Raw genomic sequence first — 23,561 nt, 5'->3', positions numbered from 1 at the left:
TCTTTCTAAGTAGCATAAGTACCTTAGAATTCTTTGATTTTGGTCTCCCCTTCACATCTTTCATATTATTCCTGCTAGGAATTTCAGTTCCACATTATTGCTGTAGTCCCAACATCAGGCACGTTTCCCACTTTTGCTGTTCCTGCTTTACGCAGTCTACACAAGCTCACATTTACCTACATGCTGATCTTTTTGTTCCTGTTTTCATTCCCTTTCTTGCACTTTACTCCTTTCAGGTTCAATTTCTTTCTCCCTGAAATCACACCAGTTAGTAGTTCTTCCAGTGATAAATCCTTTCAAGCTTTGTAAAAGAAAAAAAAAAAGATCTTTATTCTGCCACCACTTGAAAAGAATAAAAAGTTGAGAGTGTCTTTTTCTCAAGCCTGTGATGATATTCTCCCCTTGTCTTCAGGCTTCTACTGTTGCTGTTACCAAGGCTGTCTTCAGCCTGTCATTTTTCTGAAGAAAGCCGAGTAGTTTTGTGTTTTTTTTTTTTAATCGGTTTTATTGAGATATAACTCACATACTGTCGTGGCTGTATTTTCTCTCCTGTTGCTTTTCAGATTTTCTAACTTTGACATTGTTGTGAGAGTTAAATGAGGTGATATAAGTAAAGGAACATCACATATGCAGTCAACAAGTTATGGCTGCACATAAATCTTTATATGTATTGGCCTTAATTCTGAACATGTAATGGCTATTAATAAGTATTTACTATACTTAATGGAAAATTGGACCAAGATTTTAAAAGAAGGTGGTATATCCTCTATTCATGTCTGTGTAGTCCTTTTTTCCCTGTGTTTCATCCATAGAGGTTACCCCCACCACTTCCCATTTGTTCCTCACACTAACCATGAGCCTGCTTGACTTGCTTTTTTGTTTTCCCTTCCTCTAGTCTCTGCTATTGTGAATGCCTAACAAGGTTAATATGCTGCTGCTGTAAGTATTATCATTGGGGATGTAATTATCACATATGGCTAATCATGCCCACACTGAGAGGCTGGGGAACGCATTGTTTTTAACCAGAGGGGACATCTTAATGATTATTTTTGACTGAGATCATTATATGTGTGTATATATACACAATGCAGTAATGCACTGGAGAAGGATGGAGAAGCAGAACCTGCCAACAGAATAGCTAACTTTTTAAAATGTAGACTTGTATAGGTAGCATTAACTTGCGAACCCCACTTAATAGGGAAGTAAATGGAATTCTGAGAGGTTAAAACAATTGTCCAGGCCATGCAGTAATTGGGTGGTAAGCCCAGGAAAAGAACAGAACAGAGTTGCTAGTTAGTTGTTGGTGAATTGTTTTCCCACAAAGCCAAATTCAAAAGATAATCAAATGCTTCTAATTCTCAATGGTGACTTCTTCAAAAGCTTCTGTATAAGGATTTCAGAAGTCTAGCAGACACTGAAAGAGGGTTTTCACCTAGACCATCTGCCATGTACAGATGTGGAGACTATTCCTTGTCATCATGTTTGCAGACTAGCCTGTACTATCTTAATAGCAAATATGACAACAATAATGATCTCTTGTACTAAGTGAGATTTTACCTTGAAAGTGCCTGACATCTTGACATTGTTCCCTGCCTTGAGCTAAGATTAGTTCATTTTGTTAACTTGTTTACAGATTATTTCTGAATAGGTTCTATGGAATAGTTCCAGTAATTTTCAAACAGCCTAGTTTACCTTCCCTGGTCCACCTATGATTTGAAAAATATATGTAAACATATTTAAATTTTTATAATATGGACATATTCAGCAAAATGGAAGGAAGGAAAGAAAGAAGGGAAGGAGGAAGGAAAAACGGAAAGAGACAAGAGAGGGAGGGAGGGGAGATAGCAGGAAGAGGGATGTAGATATAAAAATCTATCTATCTATCTATCTGATGAATAGAGAAAAGGTTAAAGTTAGAAAGAAAGAAATGCCCAATCATATACTTTGTCTTGGGATGGATGTGGTTTATGAAGGAGGCTATAGAAGATGCCCTTGGGTTATTTGATTGAGATACCCTGTCTATTCTGTCCAAGGTTGAGTCAAGGGTGGACCTTGAGATGTCAACATAATTTAAAAAACAATGTAATGCCCACCACAGTATTTCCTATCAATGGCTACATTCATGTTTTATTTTTATCTACCTAGCCCAACTGAACTATTCCAGACCAGACCAGTTTTTTATGCCTATTATTTTATAATAAATTACCAAGTATGCTGAAATTTTGAAACAATTATACAGCAGATACCCATATATTCATCACCTAGATTCTTCAATTGTCATATTTTGTTCCACCTATGCTATGGCCTGATGTGTCCTACCAAAATTTGTATGTCGAAGCCCTCATCCCCAGTATGACAGTATTTGAATGAGGGATCTTTGGGAGGTAATCAGGTCATGAGGGTGGAGCCCTCATGAATGGGATCAGTGCCCTTAGAAGAAGAGCCATGAGACAGAGGTACTCTTTCTCCATCATGTGAAGATACAGCAAGATATCTGCCTGAAAACCAAGAAAAGGGTTCTTATCAGGAACCAAATTAGCTGATCAAATCCAAATTGATCTTGGATTTCCCAAGCTCCACAACTGCAAGAAAAAAATTTCTGTTGTCTAAGCCAGCAGTCCCCAACCATTTTGGCACCAGGAACCAGTTTTGTGGAAGACAATTTTTCCATGCATTGGTGGGGGGATGGTTTCAGGATGATTCAAGCACATTATGTTTATTGTGCAAAATAAATATTATGTTACATCAGCTCCATCTCAGATCATCAGGCATTAGATCCCAGAGGTTGGGTACACCTGGCCTAAGCCACCAAACCTATGGTATTTTTGCTATAGTAGCCTGAGATAACAGACTTTGCTTTCTCATATGTCTATACATCTATCAACCTATCATACCTGTAGCCATTATTGTTCTTTACCCCTAAACATTTCAGCATGTTTCATTAACTAGAGTTCAATAATTTATAGTTCTTTCATATTATAAGGTAAAATTTACATGCAGCGGAGTACACAAAGCCTAGCACCATTCAGTAAGTTTTAACAAATGCAAACATCCATTTAACCCACATCCCTATCTAAATACAGAATACATCCATCACCCCAGAATACTCCCTCATGTCCATGCCCAGTCATCTTGATACCAATACCAATCCTGAAGCAACTACTCCTCTGCTTTTTTTTTTTTTTGCACTATATGTTTAAACAAATTTTGCCTGTTTTAGAACTTCATATAAATGGAATCATGCAGTTGGTACTTGGTATGTTCTTGAGATTCCTCCATGTTGTTGAATGCCTCTGTTAATTTCACTCCTTTTTATTGCTGAATAGTATTCTACTATAGAAACATATCTTAATCTATTTATTCAATTATGAGGACATAAGGGCTCTTTGCCATTTTTGTACACTACAATAAAGCTGCTATAAACCTTCTAATGAAAGTCTCTTTTTTTAACTTATGGACAAATGCCCAAGAATAGAACTGCTGTATTTTCAGTGCATGGTCAGCTATATGAGACAGCACCAGGCCTTTTCCCAAAGCTGTTATTCCATCTTACACTCCCACCAAGAATGTATTTGCCACATCTCACCAACATTTGAGGAAACCAGTCTTTTCAGTTTTAACCATTCTGGGGTGGGGAGGTGTGGTAGACACACATCTTTAGGGATGCTCTCACCAGCTCCTACCCACTAGAGCTAAACCTGCCTCTCACTGAGCCTTCTCCCCCAGGGATTTGGGGAGAGGAGCATACATCTGGTGGCTTATTTCTTCTAAGGCCCGAAAAGAGAAGAGTAACAGCATCTATTATTAGTCCACCTCTCCTCTATCTTGCTTAGAAAGAAAAGTTTACAATATCAGAACAGTCATTTAGCTGGATCAAGTTGGCAAATTCAAAGTTATCTTTTGGCTGACAAAATATTTGATGCAAAAGATCCTCACTTCAAAATCCTAGCCTTTGTCTCTTTCTATCAAGATTTAGCACCTTCAGCATTCTATAGAAGTTCCTAGCCATCAGGCTCAACTTCTCTTTCTTTGGACTTCCTTAAGAACCATTCTTTACATTATCAATGCTACTCTTCAAGGCAGGATTGATAACCCCTTTCTACAGAGGCGGTGACTGCCACTGAGCTGAGGGTCTCAAGCACAGCATTTGTGACTTTCACACACGTTTCTACCCATGCCTCCCTCCTGGCAGGCAGCTCCCTCAGGGTGGACTCTGACGCAGGGTCCTGGGACACCCCCTGCCCTCTGTCCACTTTCACCATGGAGATGAGTGCAATTGGCAGTGTCCCCATTCCCCACTCCAGGCCCATTCATTTCTCAGCTTGCATCCTTTCCTCTTCTCCCTCTCTTTCTTCCAATGCTGCTCAGTTACCTCATAAAACTCTTGTTCCCTCATCCTTTCTCTCTCTTATTCTCTTCCATATGGGAACTCGAACTGTACCCTAAGCTTGTCTGATGACTGCCAAAGTCCTGCTAGTGGCATAAAGAAGTGAGACATAATGAAAGACCAACATCATCAACATCTCAAGCTCTTGAAAGTACCAAGAGGTCCCTTTTACAATCTCCACAAAAGAACCTTCTACTTTCTCAGTCCTTCCTAATTAAACTGGCTTTTCCTTAAGTACCAGCATTCCATGTAAACAAAACACTTTTGTCTTCACTATTGGGTTTCTGTTTTAATTAATAGCATCACAGCAACATTGTCTTCTATTACTTTGGTCGCAAAGATACAGCATGTCAGTTACATTTTCCGTTATACTGCATCACTATTCTATGTAAAACCATGTAGTAAATGCCAATCTGACTTAAACTTCTGGAAGGAAATCAATTTCAAAATGAGGACTTGACTTGTTTTCCTACTCAGTTTTAAATATTTGTTATAATAGTTTCCTTTTTGGCATATTTTCCTTTGTAAAGAAATGTGGAAAGATACCTTAGCACCATTTTCAAAGCACAGTTTCACATGTAATACCCCTACCTGAAAAGTATATATTATTATGATCCCATTTTACAAATAAGAAAACAGTCAAAAAAATTAACTCACAGCTAGCAAGTGGCAAAAACCTTAGTTTAGCATCCTCCCATTGATACTTTCTTAGCCACCATACTGTCCTTCTCCCCTGTATTGCCTGGAACCTGTCAGCACGCAAATTAAAGCCTCCCAACATGCATTGGAATAGGCCATGATTGTGTGGTCCATCTCCCCCATCATTCTCAGCAGTTGCACCATCTTCTTCCCCTCAAATTGTTCAGATCTCACCAAATCTCAGAAAACAGGAAAAGAGACCAGCAAAAGTTCTACAGGGAAAGCAGTAAATCCAGATCTCTAGTAAATCCACAGCTATTTTCTAAAAGCTATATCTAGAAAGGAGAGTCTATCCATGCAATTAATAATCAATATGTACTATGGATTTTAAATAGCTCTTACGTGGTTCTGAGCCTTGATACAGAATATGGTTCATGCCCCTGGTCTCTTCTGTTATCCAGACTGTTGCACTTTCCTTATTAATTTGCTCTAATGGCTTTAACACAGACTGACCAACAAGATATTATGGACCGGAGACATTGTGGGTGGTGGCACAGTTAGAGACTAAAAGGAGTGAGAGTCCAGATTTGATTGTAGGAGCTGATCTTTTTCCACCAGAGTGGCTGGCTCTTCACCTGGTGCTGACAGGTGAGGCCAGAGTCCATTGGCTCTTGCAACCTATCATGTTGTTACCGACCTGGTACTTATTTCAGAAAAGATTTGGCAGTCTGTGGAGAACAGGCTCACTCACACTCTACCCTACCCCCATCTATTTTACCTTCTTGGACTCAAAAGGCTGGAATTTCAACATTTCCCAGACTCAGCATTTCCCAGACTCTCTTGCAGCTAGAATTCTAGATATAAATTAGATTCCTCCAATTAGATGTGCTTGCATGAGATCCAGCAGACAGAAGAGAGGCAGAAACCATCTTCCCTCCCTCTCTTAAGCTGTTTCTGCTAACAGGCAAGATCATTAAATGTGAGCTGATTTTTTAGCAGCATTATTCCAAGGTTCAATCTCTAGTTTCTTGGGTACTGAGAAGCAGTTCGGGCAGTTGGCAGCAGCAACACTTTTATTCTGGCTTCCTGAGCCCTGGACAGCCACTACGGGATATGTTTTGAGTTGCTCTTTCCAGGGGTAATCTCAGAAGGTTCCCTGGTGAGTCAGGCCTGGGTTGCCCATGTCTTCTTACTCCACCTCCTCTGCCATCAAAAACATAACCAGTCACATTTCTTGAATGTCATGTGTCAGGCACTATGCTAAAAGTTCTACGTAAATCATTTTATTTAAGCCCCAAAACAACACATGAGGAAGGTACTCTTACTATTCCTTTGTTCCAGGTGAGTTTGCTGAGGTTCAGAAAGAGGTAAAATGTATAGGATCAGAGCAAAACTACCAGGTAAATGAGCAGAGCTGGAGTTAGATCCCAAGTCTTCCTGGCTCCAAAGATTGAACTCTGTCTCTTTAAAGTATTTGAGAGCCTGGACCTATTAGCAGATTTTAATTGTTCATACATGTTCTACTGCTGAAAAGATATCATTCTTTTCCCTTGAATACACTCACAGAGGCCAGCCTGTTTTGTATCAAGATTCATCCAGGTATCAGAGAAGCCTTCAATCTAATTAAATAGAAAAGTATTTGAAAAATCCAGAGGTATCATTTGGTAAAAAATTGTCTAAATCACACCAAGATCATTTTTATTCTACAAGTTACAGAATTGAGATGGAAGCAGACACAACCTTTTGCCTGCCTTTGGGAGGACCAGAGCTGGGGGTATAGGCATGAACTTACCAGGTGCTCTGTTCACAGCGAAGTTTCGGAAATGGCTGCCTTTGATCATCTCCACGGATAATCGCCCCGTTGTGGCATTGTATGACAGCCCCACCAACAGTTCTGGCGCCCCTCCATGCGACAGCGACTGCGTGGATGAAGCACTATCACTGTGAGACACTGCAGATGGGCTGAGCGGAGACTCTCCACTCTGGAGGGGAAGAACAACAAAGGATCCATTGGCCCCGGCTGCGCGCCTCTCCCATACAGAAAGCCGATATGTTTGGCGAAATTGTGGCCCCAATCTCCACTGCTGCCAAAGATTACTAAGGGCGCACTCCGTGTGAATGATAATAGGGCCCGGGGAGTGCAGTCCTGGATGGGATCCCCTGCGTTATTAGCTGACATATTTGTTTCAAGCACTGTCTCCATTCACCTTTTCCTCTCTAAAGACAAAATGGACAAAGATGTTATTACTAGTGTAAATCAAACCCAGAAAGATACATGGAGAGCTAAGAAGACATTTACTATAGACCCAAATTCCCTCCTGTGCAATTTGTGCTTAAATGTTTCACATCCACCCCAGGCATGAGTTCAGCTTCTGTTTTCTGCAGCTTCCTGAAGAATGCAGCAATATAGGAGGCATTTTGCCTTCACTGGAAAAGAAATGACCACTGGCTGCCTACCACCCCATGTAACATTTGGCCCACAGTTCTGCTTCTTAAGGTTGTCAGGAATACAGTAGATGCTATATCTTTTTTTCTTTCTAAGGAAATGAATTCTATTTAACATGAGCACTTTTACAAGTGCTTAGTAAGGAAGTCGACACAAGGACTGTGTGTCTTAGAAACCTTAGGCACCAGCAGAGCCCACACTTTCTGTCATATATTTGTGCATTGCTTGTCCAAAGCATCTGCCCCTGTGCACCAGACATGCTGGGAAGAGAAGAACAAAGGAGCTCAGGACACTGACTCTCACCCAAGAAGCAGCAGTGGGAATAGGCTCTGGGGGCTGGCAAGCCAGCCTCCTAGAGCTACCACCTCCTCTATCAGAAACATGTGCATCAGACTTTGTGACAAGTTAGAGGGGTGGAACATATGTATACCTATGGTGGATTCATGCTGATGTATGGTGGAAATCAACAGGACATTGTAAAGTAACTATCCTCCAATTAAAAATAAATTTTATAAAAAGAAACGTGCATTGGACTCTGCTCAAATCTTTCTTCTCAACATCTGAAATCATTTGCTAAAATTTCTCATCAGGAACCTTGATAAATAAATGCATTGAAAGAAATCAAATATTTCTTAACATCTTAGGAAACTACCCTGTTTACAAAGCCACAGCATCCCTATAGAGCCCACAGAGGTTTTCATAGAACATAATTTATAAACTTGGAGAAGGAAATAACAACCCACTCCAGTATTCTTGTCACGACAGAGGAGCCTGTTGGGCTACGGTCCAAAGGGTTGCAAAGAGTCGGACACTTCTGAAGCAATTTAGCACACACAATTTATAAACTACAGGGCAAGGTGGTTTTAAGAGATGCCTTATAGCCCCTGCTGTCTGGATAATGATAATCCCACAAGGAAACAGTTGCTTAGTTTGGGGTGAGGGCCACCCCGTCCCCTGGGCTTGTGCAGAAGTGTCCACTGTGAGACCTGTCACTGCACAGCTTGCCTTTCCCCTCAAATCCTCAGCCTTATATTATAAACCCCTCAGTCTGTCACAGTGCATTGTCCACTGCATAGCTGATAATCACACTCAACAAATAACAGGTAAATGGGAGGACTTTTACTGCAAGGTTCTTTCACAAGGCTCATTTCCCCTACTCAGCTCTGTGCCCCCAGCACAAAGCGCAGGATCCGACACAGAGTTACAGGGGTGGGAGCATCCCTGTCTTCACGCTTTATGATGCAGGACTCCTATGAACTCCCATGACTTCTGTTCCTCAGGATTTAAGACATACTCTACTCTGAGCTTGGGGAAAAAAGAAGGATTTGAACAGAGACAAGAGAGGGAAGCCTGATGTGCTGCAGTTCATGAGGTCTCAGAGAGTCAGGCACGACTTAGTGACTGAACCAAAACAATAAAGATATGATCTAGTTTATGTCTCAAAGGCTCCTTCTGGTCCCCAAGCTGGAAGTAGTTTATAGGGGTCAAAGGTGGAAGCTGGGAGATGACTAGGAGGCCATTTCAATAATCCAGCAGAGAGTCAGGCTCTGGTTGGATTTTTAATAAAAAGCCAGTAGGATTTCAGATGGAGAGAAGTTACAAATGACTTCTAAGATTTTTGACCTGAATGCAAAGCACGAGATTGTCTTTAGCCAAGATGGGAAGACTGCAGGTAAAATAGATTGTTGCTATTTAGTCGCTAAGTCTGGTCTGACTCTTGCTACCCTATGGACTGCAGCCCACCAGGATCCTCTGTCCCTGGGATTTCCCAAGCAAGAATACTGGGGTGGGTTTCCATTTCCTCCTCCAGGGGATCTTCCCAACCCAGAGTTCAAACCCACATCGCCTGCATTGACAGGCGGATTCTTTGCTACTGACCAACCAGGGAAGCCCAAAATAGATTTTGTGAGGCAAAAATCAGGATTTTGAGTCTAAAGATATGAATTTTAAGACATCTATTAAAAATGTAAGTGACTAGATCCCCCATCAGCACAGTCTGAACTCTCTGGCTCCTTTCTTCTTCCTCAGACAAGTCAAGCCCCTTCCCACCTGCTGGTGTCTACATATGCCAGCCCCTCTGTCTGGAGACCCTGTCCACATGGCACCTAGGCTGGCTCCTTTTGTTCTTTGTTTTCTATGTCATCCCACCACCTGAAAGATAATTTTTTTTACCCTTCAGAAGAAAATGCAGCCTGTCACTCTCTACTCCGGCTGTCTATTGTTGCCCTCCTCCACCAGATTGTAAGGCATCACCTATTTTGTTCACCTTGCAAGGGCATTCCCTATTTCGTTCCTTCCTCTGCCTATGTGGCACCTGACATATAGTAGGTACTCATGAACATTCTGGAATGAATGACTGATTGGCCCAACAGCCCAAGGTAACTACCTGATCTTTTATGTGATTTTTAGAAGGAGAGCCTCACACCAGGATCCTCCCTCCCTGGGATTTCCCAAGCAAGAATACTGGGGTGGGTATTTATATATATATATATATAAAGCCCACAGGAAGAGAGTTACTTGTTTGTAGATATAAAGGCTGTGCTGTCTTATTTTGAAACCCAGGGACATAGCAGATGGGCATGTGGAAAAAGCCCAGTCATATAAATGGAAGGTCTCAGAAGTGGCTGGAGTTCAGGACTACTCTACAGCCTCCTCAGGTGCACGTGTTAAGAACCTCACTTTGAAAGCCCCATCTCTGAGATGCATCATGAGATGTATCTCATACATCTCTGATATGTACACTGGGGTCAGGGCAGGGGGATGGGTGGTAGAACCACTTATCAGCTAACGAGAAGGCCAAGAAGTCTCTCGCAGTTTCCCTGTGTCCTCCCTTACTCTGCTGCTGTCATGACCAAAAACGGATAGGGATACATCCATTATCCAAAATGGATAGGGATACATCTATCATCCATAGGGATACAGGGGCTATGGGCACAAACACACAAAAATAAACACCCCATTGTACCATGAAGTGCAAAGCATGGCTCACAAGGATGAGAAGGGCAAAATGGAAATTAAATTAAGGGTGTCTGAATTCACAGGCTGAATATACTATATTAAGGGCTGACAATTCCAGATCCTCCAACATAGCACGTCATTAGCAGCACCATTTAACATACTCACACTGATATTACTTCTTGGCTCCAGAACAAGAGTCACTTTCATTTCCCCATCTTGGTGCAGGTGGCTGAGATAGAAGAGCCTCTCACCCATCATTCTCTCCCGGGTCATCTTGAGGGCAGCGTATAGGCGGAAGCGGACTGCACAGGCAGCCACATCTCTGGGCTCCAGCTTGGCGAAGGTGACTTTCTCCTTGAAGATGGGGTTGGACCCTCTCTGTATGCTGGTCCTGCCCCTCTGTTTCTTACTGGGCAGCAGCACAACGTGCACTTGCCAGGAGTTGACGCCACTTCGGTCCTTATCCGGAAGGCCCTGTGCTCTCACAATGGTCACTGTGAGCTTCTGGCTGGCAGCTCTGTATTCAAAGATGACATCCAGGTCACCACATTTTGAGATGGGCTCTGGGACCCCAGGTGGCACCTGAAAATTGGTCCCGTCCTGTTCCTGTTGTAGACAGAGGGAAAGATTAGGAATGGAACAATGCCTCATGCATCTTGGAAAGATGGTGCCCCTCTGTGCTTCTTCAGAACCTCACACTTTTGGACTGGTAGCTTATAACCTCACACATTAGAAAGGTCTCTTTCCTGGTCTCTCCATCGGACTGGGAGTTCCTTGAGGGTACAGCACCAGACATATGGTGAGCCTTCAAAGCATATGAATGCTTTTGTTTCCTTTTTTTTTTTTCCTTTTTTTTCTTTAATTTTTATTTTTACTCTATTTTACTTTACAATACTGTATTGGTTTTTGCCATACATTGACATGAATCCACCACAGGTGTACATGAGTTCCCAAACATGAACCCCCCTCCCACCTCCTACCCCATATCATCTCTCTGGATTATCCCCGTGCACCAGCCCCAAGCATCCTGTATCCTGCATCAAACATAGACTGGCGATTCGTTTCTTACATGCTAGTATACATGTTTCAATGCCATTCTCCCAAATCATCCTACCCTCTCCCTCTTCCTCAGAGTCCAAAAGTCCGCTCTACACATCTGAATGCTTTTGGAATGAATGAACAAAGCTTTTACAATTTGCAAAGTGCTATCATTGAAACCAACGGAAATACTAAGTCTAAAATTAGTTAATTATGCAACTGCCAAAAGCTAACTTTTCCTTACGTTTCCAGGAGAAATGACTCTGCCTGGGCCTGTGCTCTCTGAGCCAGGAGGCCCTGCAGAGAAGGATCCTAGTGCAGGCCATGAGCCTTTAATAGACTGTCTATGTACATGGCAGAAAAAATTTAGGATAGAGCTTCTCAAACATTCTAGTGGACTTGAATCATCTGGGAATTCTGATTCAGTAGGACCAGGAGCCAGGTCTGAAATTCTGCATTTCTCAGGCCACAGGGAAGTCTCAGCTAGCCTCCAGTCACTCTTGGAGTAGGAAGGGTTTAGGAGGGCATCCTCTGCAGCCACTTAGCAAATACAACACTGGGCTTGGGGACAGAACACCTGGGTTGAAATTAAAATTCAACATTGACTAGATTTTTGGCCCTGGCCAAAAGGGTCATGTTCTCTGTACTTCAGCTGAAAAATGAGCATTAAGGTGCCTGCTTGATAAAGTGTCGTGAGGTTTTAATGTGCCAATCGCTTCAGTCATGTTTGACTCTGTATGACCCTCTGGACTGTAGCCTGCCAGGCTCTTCTGCCCATGGGGTTTTTCAGGCAATAATGGAGTGGGTTGCCATGTCCTCCTCCAGGGGATCTTTCTAACCCATGTCTCTTATGCCTCCTACACTGGCAGGCAGGTCTTTGCCACTAGCATCACCTGGGAAGCTGTGGGAAAATGCTTGGCTCAGACAAGCCTCCGAAGATATCTATTCTCATCATTGAACTGATGCTTATTTACAATCATGGCCCCTTGTTATGAAATATCATTTTTAGACAGAAGTTCACCTCAGCCAGTCAGATCCAATGACCTCACTGAGAAAACTGAGCTGAATCACATTTGCTCTAATGAACCACCCTCGAACAAACTATTACTAATGTCAACATAATTTGATTTTTTCCTCTGAAGGCATGCCTCTTGCTCATGACTAAATTTTGGTCTGATTCTCACTATAAATAAGAATCAGTTCTTCTTTATGTAATAGAGTATCAACTGTGCTAAGAACTCTTTTATTTTTAGATCAATATGTACACACTGCTGTTTAAAATGGGTAACAATCAGGGTCCTACTGTATAGCACAGGGAACTCTGCTCATGTTATACAGCAGCCTGAAAGGGAGGGAGGTTTGGGGGAGAAAAGATACATGTATATGTGTGGCTGGGTCACTTTGCTGTATACCTGAAACTATTACATTTTAAATTGGCTATACTCCAATATAAAATAAAAAGTTTGAAAAGCAAAGAACTCTTTATTTTTAAAAATATAATAATAGACCTCATAAATGCATGTTCATCAACAAAACTCACCCACAGAATTCAGGTGAAAGTGCGTGGTTCTCTGGAATGAGATATTGTTAGGAATCCCAAGTCTACCACATACTACCTCTAGGATGCTGGGCAGTTATTTAATCTTTCCCACTTCCTGTTTTAATCAACAGTAAAATGGAGATGATACCTACTTTACAGGGTTGCTGTGAAAATTAAAGGACTTGACACCTAGTAGATGTCTAATAATTGCCCTCTCTTTAAGATTCACATTAGTCTACCAAGAAAACCTGGGCTCCTTGTTTAAGGGAAAATTTAGGCTTCTTACATTTTTTCCTCTGAGCATGCATTCATGTGTGACTGTTTCTATTCAGAGGTACTTAGTTTCAAGTGATAAAAGTGGTTGCTATAGAGACTTTTGAATACAACTGACTAGTGTAGATATAATATTAGAAGCAAGTCTCCAAGGAGTTATGCCAACTCAAAAATCAAGTCACAGTCTTCTGTTAAAACTCCCATCTATTTTAGCTTACCCTTGATCATCTCTACATTGCTTGCTGGACCATAAGGAATAACAGTTAACACTCATTAAAGCCCTTCCTTACACCAGGTAGCACACTAAACCCTTTATGGACACAAAGCCCATTCTTATGCACTTCAGACCTTCTTGGCCTCTTGTTCCTTCTTCCCCTACAGGCTGGGCTCTAAGGAGCTTCTGTCTGGCACAAGCCAACAAAATCTTTCCTCCCTCCCACACAAGGTAACTCTCAACTCTCACCAAAGGCCTATCCGCTGATGTCAAGGCTTGGAAATTTACACAATACTTCTTGTCACCCATCAATATAAAGTCCAGAGTATGTGAGGGGTTCATGCCCCCCATGCAGTAAATTTTTCTCCCCTTGGACAGATGTCCTAGGACTAATTTCTACAGCTTCTTATAGTATAGTTGCACAAGATCAAGTCAGGAGTCACACTTAGTGGCAGACAACTGGATTATACACTCTCATACTGGCTCTCCCTTCCCTGTATCACTTCCCTTGCCCCTCACTCTTGATTCCTGGGACTGCATGTCCTAACAAAGTAAGCTGTACTTTTGGGAAATCCAGTTAAGAAGCATTATCTTTTTAGATATGCATATTAACTTTTCATTAACCTAATAAGATAGGTTTTCAATATCCTCATTTTGGGGCAGAGTGGAACCAAGGCTTAGAATGCCTAAATAACTCATTCTTTGCCACCCAAATCATATGCCCAGCCAGAACTACCCAAGATTTGCCAGTATTAATGCTCAAAGTCCCAAATCTCATGTGAAACAATGGTATCTACCTTCCTCCCCACAAACCTGTCACCTTAACTACTTACATGCATAGTAAGTGTCTGAGATGAAGAGGAAATAAGATAGGAGATGGGAGGTGGAAACACACTACTTTGAATTTTACATCCTTTTATGCTTCTGCTCTTGATATTAGCTAACAGTTCCTAGCTTTGTCATCAATGTCAATGCCAAGGTAAAAATATCTAGTTAATGAGCATTTCCCCACTTATCTACCAGGCTCTGCATTCAGATAAATGTTCACTCCATCTGCAGCTTTGTGCTGAGATCCTGGGGAAGGGTCTGAAATAACTGTCCTGAGAATCTTGAATCAGACACAGCTCCAGGCAACAGTCAGACTCTGGATGGGGACAATCCAAGCTATGGCTCATAAAAACTGGGCTTTGTGGTCCCTTCCTGGGTTGATCTGAGACCAAGATTTGTGAAGGCTGGTATTTTCATAGCAATTAATTATTTCAGCATACTCTACCTATCACCAGGCAACTAAAGGCACTCCTCAGGTGGGTACTGTTAATACAGCTAATCCATCTGACCTTCCTGCAAGGTAAAAATCTCTTCATTTTTATCCCCATTTGGCAGATTTTAATTAACTTCTCAAGGCCAATCAGTTAATCAGTGGAAAGCAGAGATGAAAAGTGGGACAGCCGCCTCCCTGTGTGCTCAGAATCGCCAACCACCCTCCTATCATCATCCCTGCCAAGCCTTGGGTCTGCAGGAAAAAGTCAATGGCCTTTTCTAGCAGAGAAGAGCAATGCTTGCAAAGCCATCAGCCTAACAGGTAGGCACACTGCATGACCGGTTTCCTTCTGCGGCAACATAAATGATTCCTTTGGCTCTCATATCCTGGGTTTTCCTTTAAGATGGGAACACTTGCACCACCCTGGCAAAACCCATGAAGATTTAACGATGTTTCTATCAAACTGAAAGCTTTTCTGTTTTAACAAGATACTGTTGATGTCATCTGTGTGGCCCAAAGTAAACAACCCCACTGTGTGTTCCTGATGCCAGATACACAGGGGAAGAGAGGCTTCTTAATACAGCTAAGAGGCAAATAAATCAATTCTTAAAAGGTGAGCTAAGCCTGCAAAGCAGACATTTACAGGAACTGCCTCCACACTGCATCTGAGGTTCTACTGTAGGAGCACCAAATTACAGTTTTTGTCTCAAAATAGATAGGAGGTTGAATGGAGCACACAGAGATGTCTGGGTATTTTTGGAGTCTGAGAACATTTAGTGCCTTCAACACCTAGTCTTCTATTGAAGCTCCATGAGGCAGGCAAATGGGAGGTTGCCTGGAGAAAGTAATTCCAAGCCCAGTGGTACAGTTATCAAGGGGACAGACTGTCAATAGGCAGGTAAACAGTTCTGTTTTGTTTATGTGGTGAGAGAGCCAAAAAGAATCGTATTTTTAAATGTTGAATGTTAGTGTGTGGGATTTGATCTGATTCTTGGCAGTAAACCAGTAGGAAGCAGACTTTTTTTTAAAACAAAATGTATAAGATAGATAGCTTTGAGGGTCTCTATATGAAGGTTTTCTTTTAACCAGCCACAAACCACGTATCTGAGTTGCCATCCCTGGACTTCAGCAATAACTCTACACAGAGCACACGTATCCCTGCGTCATCTCCTCACGCTTTCTCTATGTGCTCCAGTACCTTAGCAGTCAGGCTTTGAAACATAATTTTCTGTGATATTTTTTTTCTCCTCCTTGATGAGCATTTGGTGTGTGTGACAGTCCAGGCTCTAATAAGAGATCCACCCTGTTTATTTTCTCAGGCAGATTGATGCTAACAAAATCCATCTACCCTTCTCCTTTCTCTATTCACACAAAATTTTATATAACTACATGAGTTATTTCATCAACATTAATTTCAAAGTAGGTATTAGACATATTAAATATTAGAATATTTAATATCTCTTAAAGTCATGCATGGAGAAGGCAATGGCACCCCACTCCAGTACTCTTGCCTGGAAAATCCCATGGACGGAGGAGCCTGGTAGGCTGCAGTCCATGGGGTCGCTAAGAGTCGGACACGACTGAGCGACTTCACTTTCCCTTTTCACTTTCATGCATTGGAGAAGGAAATGGCAACCCACTCCAGTGTTCTTGCCTGGAGAATCCCAGGGATGGGGGAGCCTGGTAGGCTGCTGTCTCTGGGGTCGCACGGAGTCGGGCACGACTGGAGCGACTTAGCAGCAGCAGCAAAGTCATGCAAGGAGATCAAACCAGTCAATCCTAAAGGAAATCAACCCTGAATATATTAAATAGAAGGACTGATGCTGAAGTTCCAATACTTTGGTCCTGATGCTGAGAGCCAACTCATGGAAAAGACTCTGATGCTGGCAAAGATCAAAGGCAAAAGAAGAACAGGGCAGCAGAGGATGAGATGAGATGGTTAGATAGTATCAGTGACTCAATGAACATGAATCTGAGCAGTCCTCCAGTCATACTTCTGGATGTTTAGGCATGTTTGGAAGTAAGTTTCAACTGGAAAAGAAATTAGGCAATATATGTTTTATCAGAGATTTAACCAAAAAGCAAGTCAATGGACAGAGAGACATGACAGACTAATGCCATCTCTTAGAACTTCAGCTCAATTTGGACCTAATAAAAAGGTTCATACTATACGATCTTCATCATAACACCTTGTATAATTTCATTTGCAGGGTCATTGTATTTTTTACTTCATTCCCAAATAATTATCATATTCAAAAATTCATAACTTAAGATTTGGTATAAAAAAAATATATATATACTCCATTTAATTGAAACTATGAAGGAAATAATCCAGCCTCCCTAAAGAACTAAAAACTCCTTTATATAAAAAATGAAGCCTGATTGTTGCTGGGTTCAATCTGCCACCAATGCTTCTTTTTATTTTCCATTTTGATAGATTTTACTTATATATGATGTTTTTAGTGGCACACATAGGAACTGGGACTTGGTCATCTGAATAAAAAATATATTTCCATTAAAGGCTGTTTAGGTGTTTGTTTTTCAAAGCAATGCTTCCTTTTTGGAAAAATTTTCTTCTTGGGGTTTGGGGGGAAGGGAGGAAAAGAACGGGGAGGGGAAGGGTAACAATGAACCAGGGAGCTGACAATATTCAAGCAAGGAAAAACAAACAACTTGCCTCTGGACTCCACACAGAGGAGCTGTCAGTAGCATAGGAATCTTCGAATCCCCGGTTATTAAAAGCTGTCTCCATCTCCAGGCTGCCCTCTGTGGACTGCCGGCTGAGGCTGTGGACCACGCTGGTCTCTCCAGGAGATACATCATGGTGCCTGGTGTCCCCCAGCTCACAAGGGGACTGTGAATGGGCAGAGATGGGATCATCTTCACCATAAGACAGATTCTCAGAATAAGTCAGTTGGCTGGCTCCATCCAAACCTAAATTTGCAAAAAGGAAATTCTTTCAAATGTACTATCATGTTTCATCTTTTTATCTAGAGAAAATGGGCAATAACAACCACCCCCAATCAAGTTTGCTAAAACAAAACTCATTAAATAACATCTGCTGAAACACACTTTCATCTATATAGTGGATAAACTTGGCCCATAAAATCAAAATCCATTAGTTCATTATATAGGATACAAGAAGACTGAATGCTTTATGATAATATGAGCATATTTAGGATGTACATTATGTTAGAAGGATAAAATGAGTCCAACTCTTCACAACTCCATGAACTATAAGCCACTAGCCTCTTCTGTCCATGGAATTTTCCAGCCAAGAATACTGAAGTGGGTTGTCATTTCCTCCTCCAGGGGATCTTCTGAGCCCAATGATCAAATCCACATCTCTTGTATCTCTTGCATTGGCAGGCAGATTCTTTACCACTAATGCCACTAAACTTGATAAATTCAAAAAAATCGAAATCATTCCAAGCATCTTTTCTGACCATAATGCATTAAGATTAGATCTCAATTACAGGAGAAAAACTATTAAAAATTCTAACATATGGAGGTTGAACAACACACTTCTGAATAACCAACAAATCACAGAAGAAATCAAAAAAGAAATCAAAATATGCATAGAAACTAATGAAAATGAAAACACAACAACCCAAAACCTGTGGGACACTATAAAAGCAGTGCTAAGAGGAAAGTTCATAGCAATACAGGCATACCTCAAGAAACAAGAAAAAAGTCAAATAAATAACCTAACTCTACAACTAAAGCAACTAGAAAAGGAAGAGTTGGAGAACCCCAGAGGTAGTAGAAGGAAAGAAATCTTAAAAATTAGGGCAGAAATAAATGCAAAAGAAACAAAAGAGACCATAGCAAAAATCAACAAAGCCAAAAGCTGGTTCTTTGAAAGGATAAATAAAATTGACAAACCATTAGCCAGACTCATCAAGAAGCAAAGAGAGAAAAATCAAATCAATAAAATTAGAAATGAAAATGGAGAGATCACAACAGACAACACAGAAATACAAAGGATCATAAGAGACTACTATCAGCAGTTGTATGCCAATAAAATGGACAACGTGGAAGAAATGGACAAATTCTTAGAAAAGTACAATTTTCCAAAACTGAACCAGGAAGAAATCGAAAATCTTAACAGACCCATCACAAGCACGGAAATTGATACTGTAATCAGAAATCTTCCAGCAAACAAAAGCCCAGGTCCAGATGGCTTCACAGCTGAATTCTACCAAAAATTTTGAGAAGAGCTAACACCTATCCTACTCAAACTCTTCCAGAAAATTGCAGAGGAAGGTAAACTTCCAAACTCATTCTATGAGGCCACCATCACCCTAATACCAAAACCTGACAAAGATGTCACAAAAAAAGAAAACTACAGGCCAATATCTCTGATGAACATAGATGCAAAAATCCTCAACAAAATTCTAGCAATCAGAATCCAACAACACATTAAAAAGATCATACATCATGACCAAGTGGGCTTTATCCCAGGGATGCAAGGATTCTTCAATATCCGCAAATCAATCAATGTAATTCACCACATTAACAAATTGAAAAATAAAAACCATATGATTATCTCAATAGATGCAGAGAAGGCCTTTGACAAAATTCAACATCCATTTATGATAAAAACTCTCCAGAAAGCAGGAATAGAAGGAACATATCTCAACATAATAAAAGCTATCTATGACAAACCCACAGCAAACATTATCCTCAATGGTGAAAAATTGAAAGCATTTCCCCTAAAGTCAGGAACAAGACAAGGGTGTCCACTTTCACCGCTACTATTCAACATAGTTCTGGAAGTTTTGGCCACAGCAATCAGAGCAGAAAAAGAAATAAAAGGAATCCAAATTGGAAAAGAAGAAGTAAAACTCTCACTGTTTGCAGACGACATGATCCTCTACATGGAAAACCCTAAAGACTCCACCAGAAAATTACTAGAGCTCATCAATGAATATAGTAAAGTTGCAGGATATAAAATCAACACACAGAAATCCCTTGCATTCCTATACACGAATAATGAGAAAGTAGAAAAAGAAATTAAGGAAACAATTCCATTCACCATTGCAACGAAAAGAATAAAATACTTAGGAATATATCTACCTAAAGAAACTAAAGACCTATATATAGAAAACTATAAAACACTGATGAAAGAAATCAAAGAGGACACTAATAGATGGAGAAATATACCATGTTCATGGATTGGAAGAATCAATATAGTGAAAATGAGTATACTACCCAAAGCAATTTACAAATTCAATGCAATCCCTATCAAGCTACCAGCCACATTTTTCACAGAACTAGAACAAATAATTTCAAGATTTGTATGGAAATACAAAAAACCTCGAATAGCCAAAGCAATCTTGAGAAAGAAGAATGGAACGGGAGGAATCAACTTGCCTGACTTCAGGCTCTACTACACAGCCACAGTCATCAAGACAGTATGGTACTGGCACAAAGACAGACATATAGATCAATGGAACAAAATAGAAAGCCCAGAGATAAATCCACACACATATGGACACCTTATCTTTGACAAAGGAGGCAAGAATATACAATGGAGTAAAGACAATCTCTTTAACAAGTGGTGCTGGGAAAACTGGTCAACCACTTGTAAAAGAATGAAACTAGATCACTTTCTAACACTGCACACAAAAATAAACTCAAAATGGATTAAAGATCTAAATGTAAGATCAGAAACTATAAAACTCCTAGAGGAGAGCATAGGCAAAACACTCTCAGACATAAATCACAGCAGGATCCTCTATGATCCACCTCCCAGAATGCTGGAAATAAAAGCAAAAATAAACAAATGGGATCTAATTAAAATTAAAAGCTTCTGCACAACAAAGGAAAATATAAGCAAGGTGAAAAGACAGCCATCTGAATGGGAGAAAATAATAGCAAATGAAGCAACTGACAAACAACTAATCTCAAAAATATACAAGCAACTTCTGCAGCTCAACTCCAGAAAAATAAACGACCCAATCAAAAAATGGGCCAAAGAACTAAATAGACATTTCTCCAAAGAAGACATACGGATGGCTAACAAACACATGAAAAGATGCTCAACATCACTCATTATTAGAGAAATGCAAATCAAAACCACAATGAGGTACCACTTCACACCAGTCAGAATGGCTGCGATCCAAAAATCTGCAAGCAATAAATGCTGGAGAGGGTGTGGAGAAAAGGGAACCCTCCTACACTGTTGGTGGGAATGCAAACTAGTACAGCCACTATGGAGAACAGTGTGGAGATTCCTTAAAAAATTGCAAATAGAACTACCTTATGACCCAGCAATCCCACTTCTGGGCATACACACCGAGGAAACCAGAATTGAAAGAGACACATGTACCCCAATGTTCATCGCAGCACTGTTTATAATAGCCAGGACATGGAAACAACCTAGATGTCCATCAGCAGATGAATGGATAAGAAAGCTGTGGTACATATACACAATGGAGTATTACTCAGCCGTTAAAAAGAATTCATTTGAATCAGTTCTGATGAGATGGATGAAACTGGAGCCGATTATACAGAGTGAAGTAAGCCAGAAAGAAAAACACCAATACAGTATACTAACACATATATATGGAATTTAGGAAGATGGCAATGACGACCCTGTATGCAAGACAGGGAAAGAGACACAGATGTGTATAACGGACTTTTGGACTCAGAGGGAGAGGGAGAGGGTGGGATGATTTGGGAGAATGACATTCTAACATGTATACTATCATGTGAATTGAATCGCCAGTCTATGTCTGACGCAGGATGCAGCATGCTTGGGGCTGGTGCATGGGGATGACCCAGAAAGATGTTCTGGGGAGGGAGGTGGGAGGGGGATTCATGTTTGGGAATGCATGTAAGAATTAAAGATTTTAAAATTTAAAAAAAATAAAAATAAAAATTAAAAAAAAAAAAGAACTTGAACAATATTTGAACTGTCTTAACCTTTGTTTCGTTGTCTATGTGTGTTTGCTTACTCAGTCATGTTTGACTCTTTGTAACCCCATGGACTATAGCCCACCAGTCCCCTCTGTCCATGGCAAGAATTCTCCAGGCAAGAATACTGGAATGGGTTGCCATTTCGCCCTCCAGGGGATCTTCCCACCCAGTGATTGAACCCAAGTCTCCTGAATCTCCTGCATTGCAAGCAGATTCTGTAACAACTGAGTCATTGGGAAAGGCCATCAGAAATTTACTGTGGACATGTGAAATAATATCTGCCTAGCAACCACCAGCCTTTCCATAAATATTAGCCTGGCTTATCTGTCTGGCCTCATCCAACCCAGCAAAGCCCATTCAGTACTACCACCAAACCTGTAGACATCTATGGTCTCATAGGCTATGAAAACAGCAGCTGTATATTTTTGTTCACAGCAGTCTTCAAGCCCTCGCTCCTCTCCTTTCCTTCTTGTCCATCCGTAGACCTGGCAACTCCCAAATCTCCCCTGACTCGTTTAGACTCAGAGTCTTTCTCAGCCCTTAGTGTCATTCTCTTCTCTCCCAGTACTCCCTTACCCTGTTCATCCCCTTCCTCTTCCCTGACAACCAAGTTACCCTCAGATAATAAGGAAAAACTGACAGGGTCTTACTGTTCTTCCTAAGCAATAGCTTTCACTCTAAATTGCCTCCCACACCCAGAAAGTAGCCAAGGATGTCTTTTCTCTTTGGCCTCTACTCTTCTCCAGTGTCCCCCACTCCCAGGATGATGGAAAATTAAAGATATAGACAGGATTCGTGAGGATGACAAACTCAGCTCTTATTTACACACTGTATAATAGCAGCTGTTCCCACCATTGGTCTTAAAATCTGAGCTAGAACATAAGGTCCTTGAAGCTGCTAAGCAACATCCATATACTGCATAGTCTTGTCCATGAAAACAACAGTTGTATATTTTTGTTCACAGCAGTCTTCAAGCCCTTCCTCCTCTTCTCTCCTTCCTGTCCATCCAAAGTCCCAACAACTCCTGAATCTTCTCTGACTCCTTCAGACTCAAAGTGAGTTTTATTAAATCCCAAGTAGCTTTCAAGGCTATGCAGATAACAAATACTTGAAACAGTAAGATGTGTAGCAATATGGAGCAGTGTGGACAGTGGTTTAGCAGACAATATTTGACCCACCTACAATAAACACATAAACTTAAAAACACAGCATCACCCTCTGCAGACCAGACACAAAAATCTTTGGGAAGACTTGGTTTTCAGGGCACAAATTCCAACCCCTCATTTGGAGTTTTGCCAAGTCATGGCAAGCCATTGAAAAATTCTCCATCTGCCTTGTTTTTCTTAATAATTCACTTCAGGCCTCTTGGAAACACTCTCATAGGATACCTAAAATCTTGACATTCATACTTTCGGTTATTTGGCAAACACACACACACACACACACACACACACACACACACAGACCCAGAAAATGACAGAACAAGGGTTATTTCATTTGCAAAACCCTATAACACAAAGCGGAATTTTCTTCTCAGGCTCTAATTAGCCCATCCATTCCTCACATACACGAACACTAAAATGTCCTATTAAACAGTGGGTCATCCATCAACGTGTGTAGCGCCCAGCAGGATCTCAGCACAAAATCTAACTCTGCCAAGAAATTACCCCCATAAAATTGTCTCATGACTTCAACTCCTACAGTGATAATACTTAGATCAGTAATAAGGGAATTTTCAAAAGCTACATTAAAGCCTTAAAAAGCTATTCATAACTGAAAAACGTAAGAACTATATTAATGTAACAAACCATTTTCCTTGACAGACAAGCAAGGAATGAATTAGAAAGGCAAATCTTGGGGACAAGTCAAGTTGCAAAGAGG

The 23,561-nt window shown here is 40.9% G+C and overlaps 1 protein-coding gene across 1 annotated transcript in view; it reads right to left on the bottom strand.

Annotated features, from left to right (window-relative positions):
• The window catches only part of SYT16 (synaptotagmin 16), a 150,919-nt gene that overhangs the window by 12,124 nt on the left and 115,234 nt on the right, over positions 1-23,561 (bottom strand). The window contains exons 6-8 of the mRNA XM_070292482.1: positions 17,434-17,690; positions 10,596-11,036; positions 6,819-7,008 (exon numbers count right to left, since the gene is read on the bottom strand). Of these exons, the coding sequence (XP_070148583.1) occupies positions 6,819-7,008; positions 10,596-11,036; positions 17,434-17,690 (888 nt within the window). The remainder of the gene's footprint in view (positions 1-6,818; positions 7,009-10,595; positions 11,037-17,433; positions 17,691-23,561) is intronic.

Source organism: Ovis canadensis, chromosome 7 (assembly GCF_042477335.2).
Source record: "Ovis canadensis isolate MfBH-ARS-UI-01 breed Bighorn chromosome 7, ARS-UI_OviCan_v2, whole genome shotgun sequence".
NCBI lineage: Eukaryota > Metazoa > Chordata > Mammalia > Artiodactyla > Bovidae > Ovis > Ovis canadensis.
Note: the sequence above shows the minus strand (reverse complement) of the source record. Positions and strands in the feature narration are given on the sequence as shown.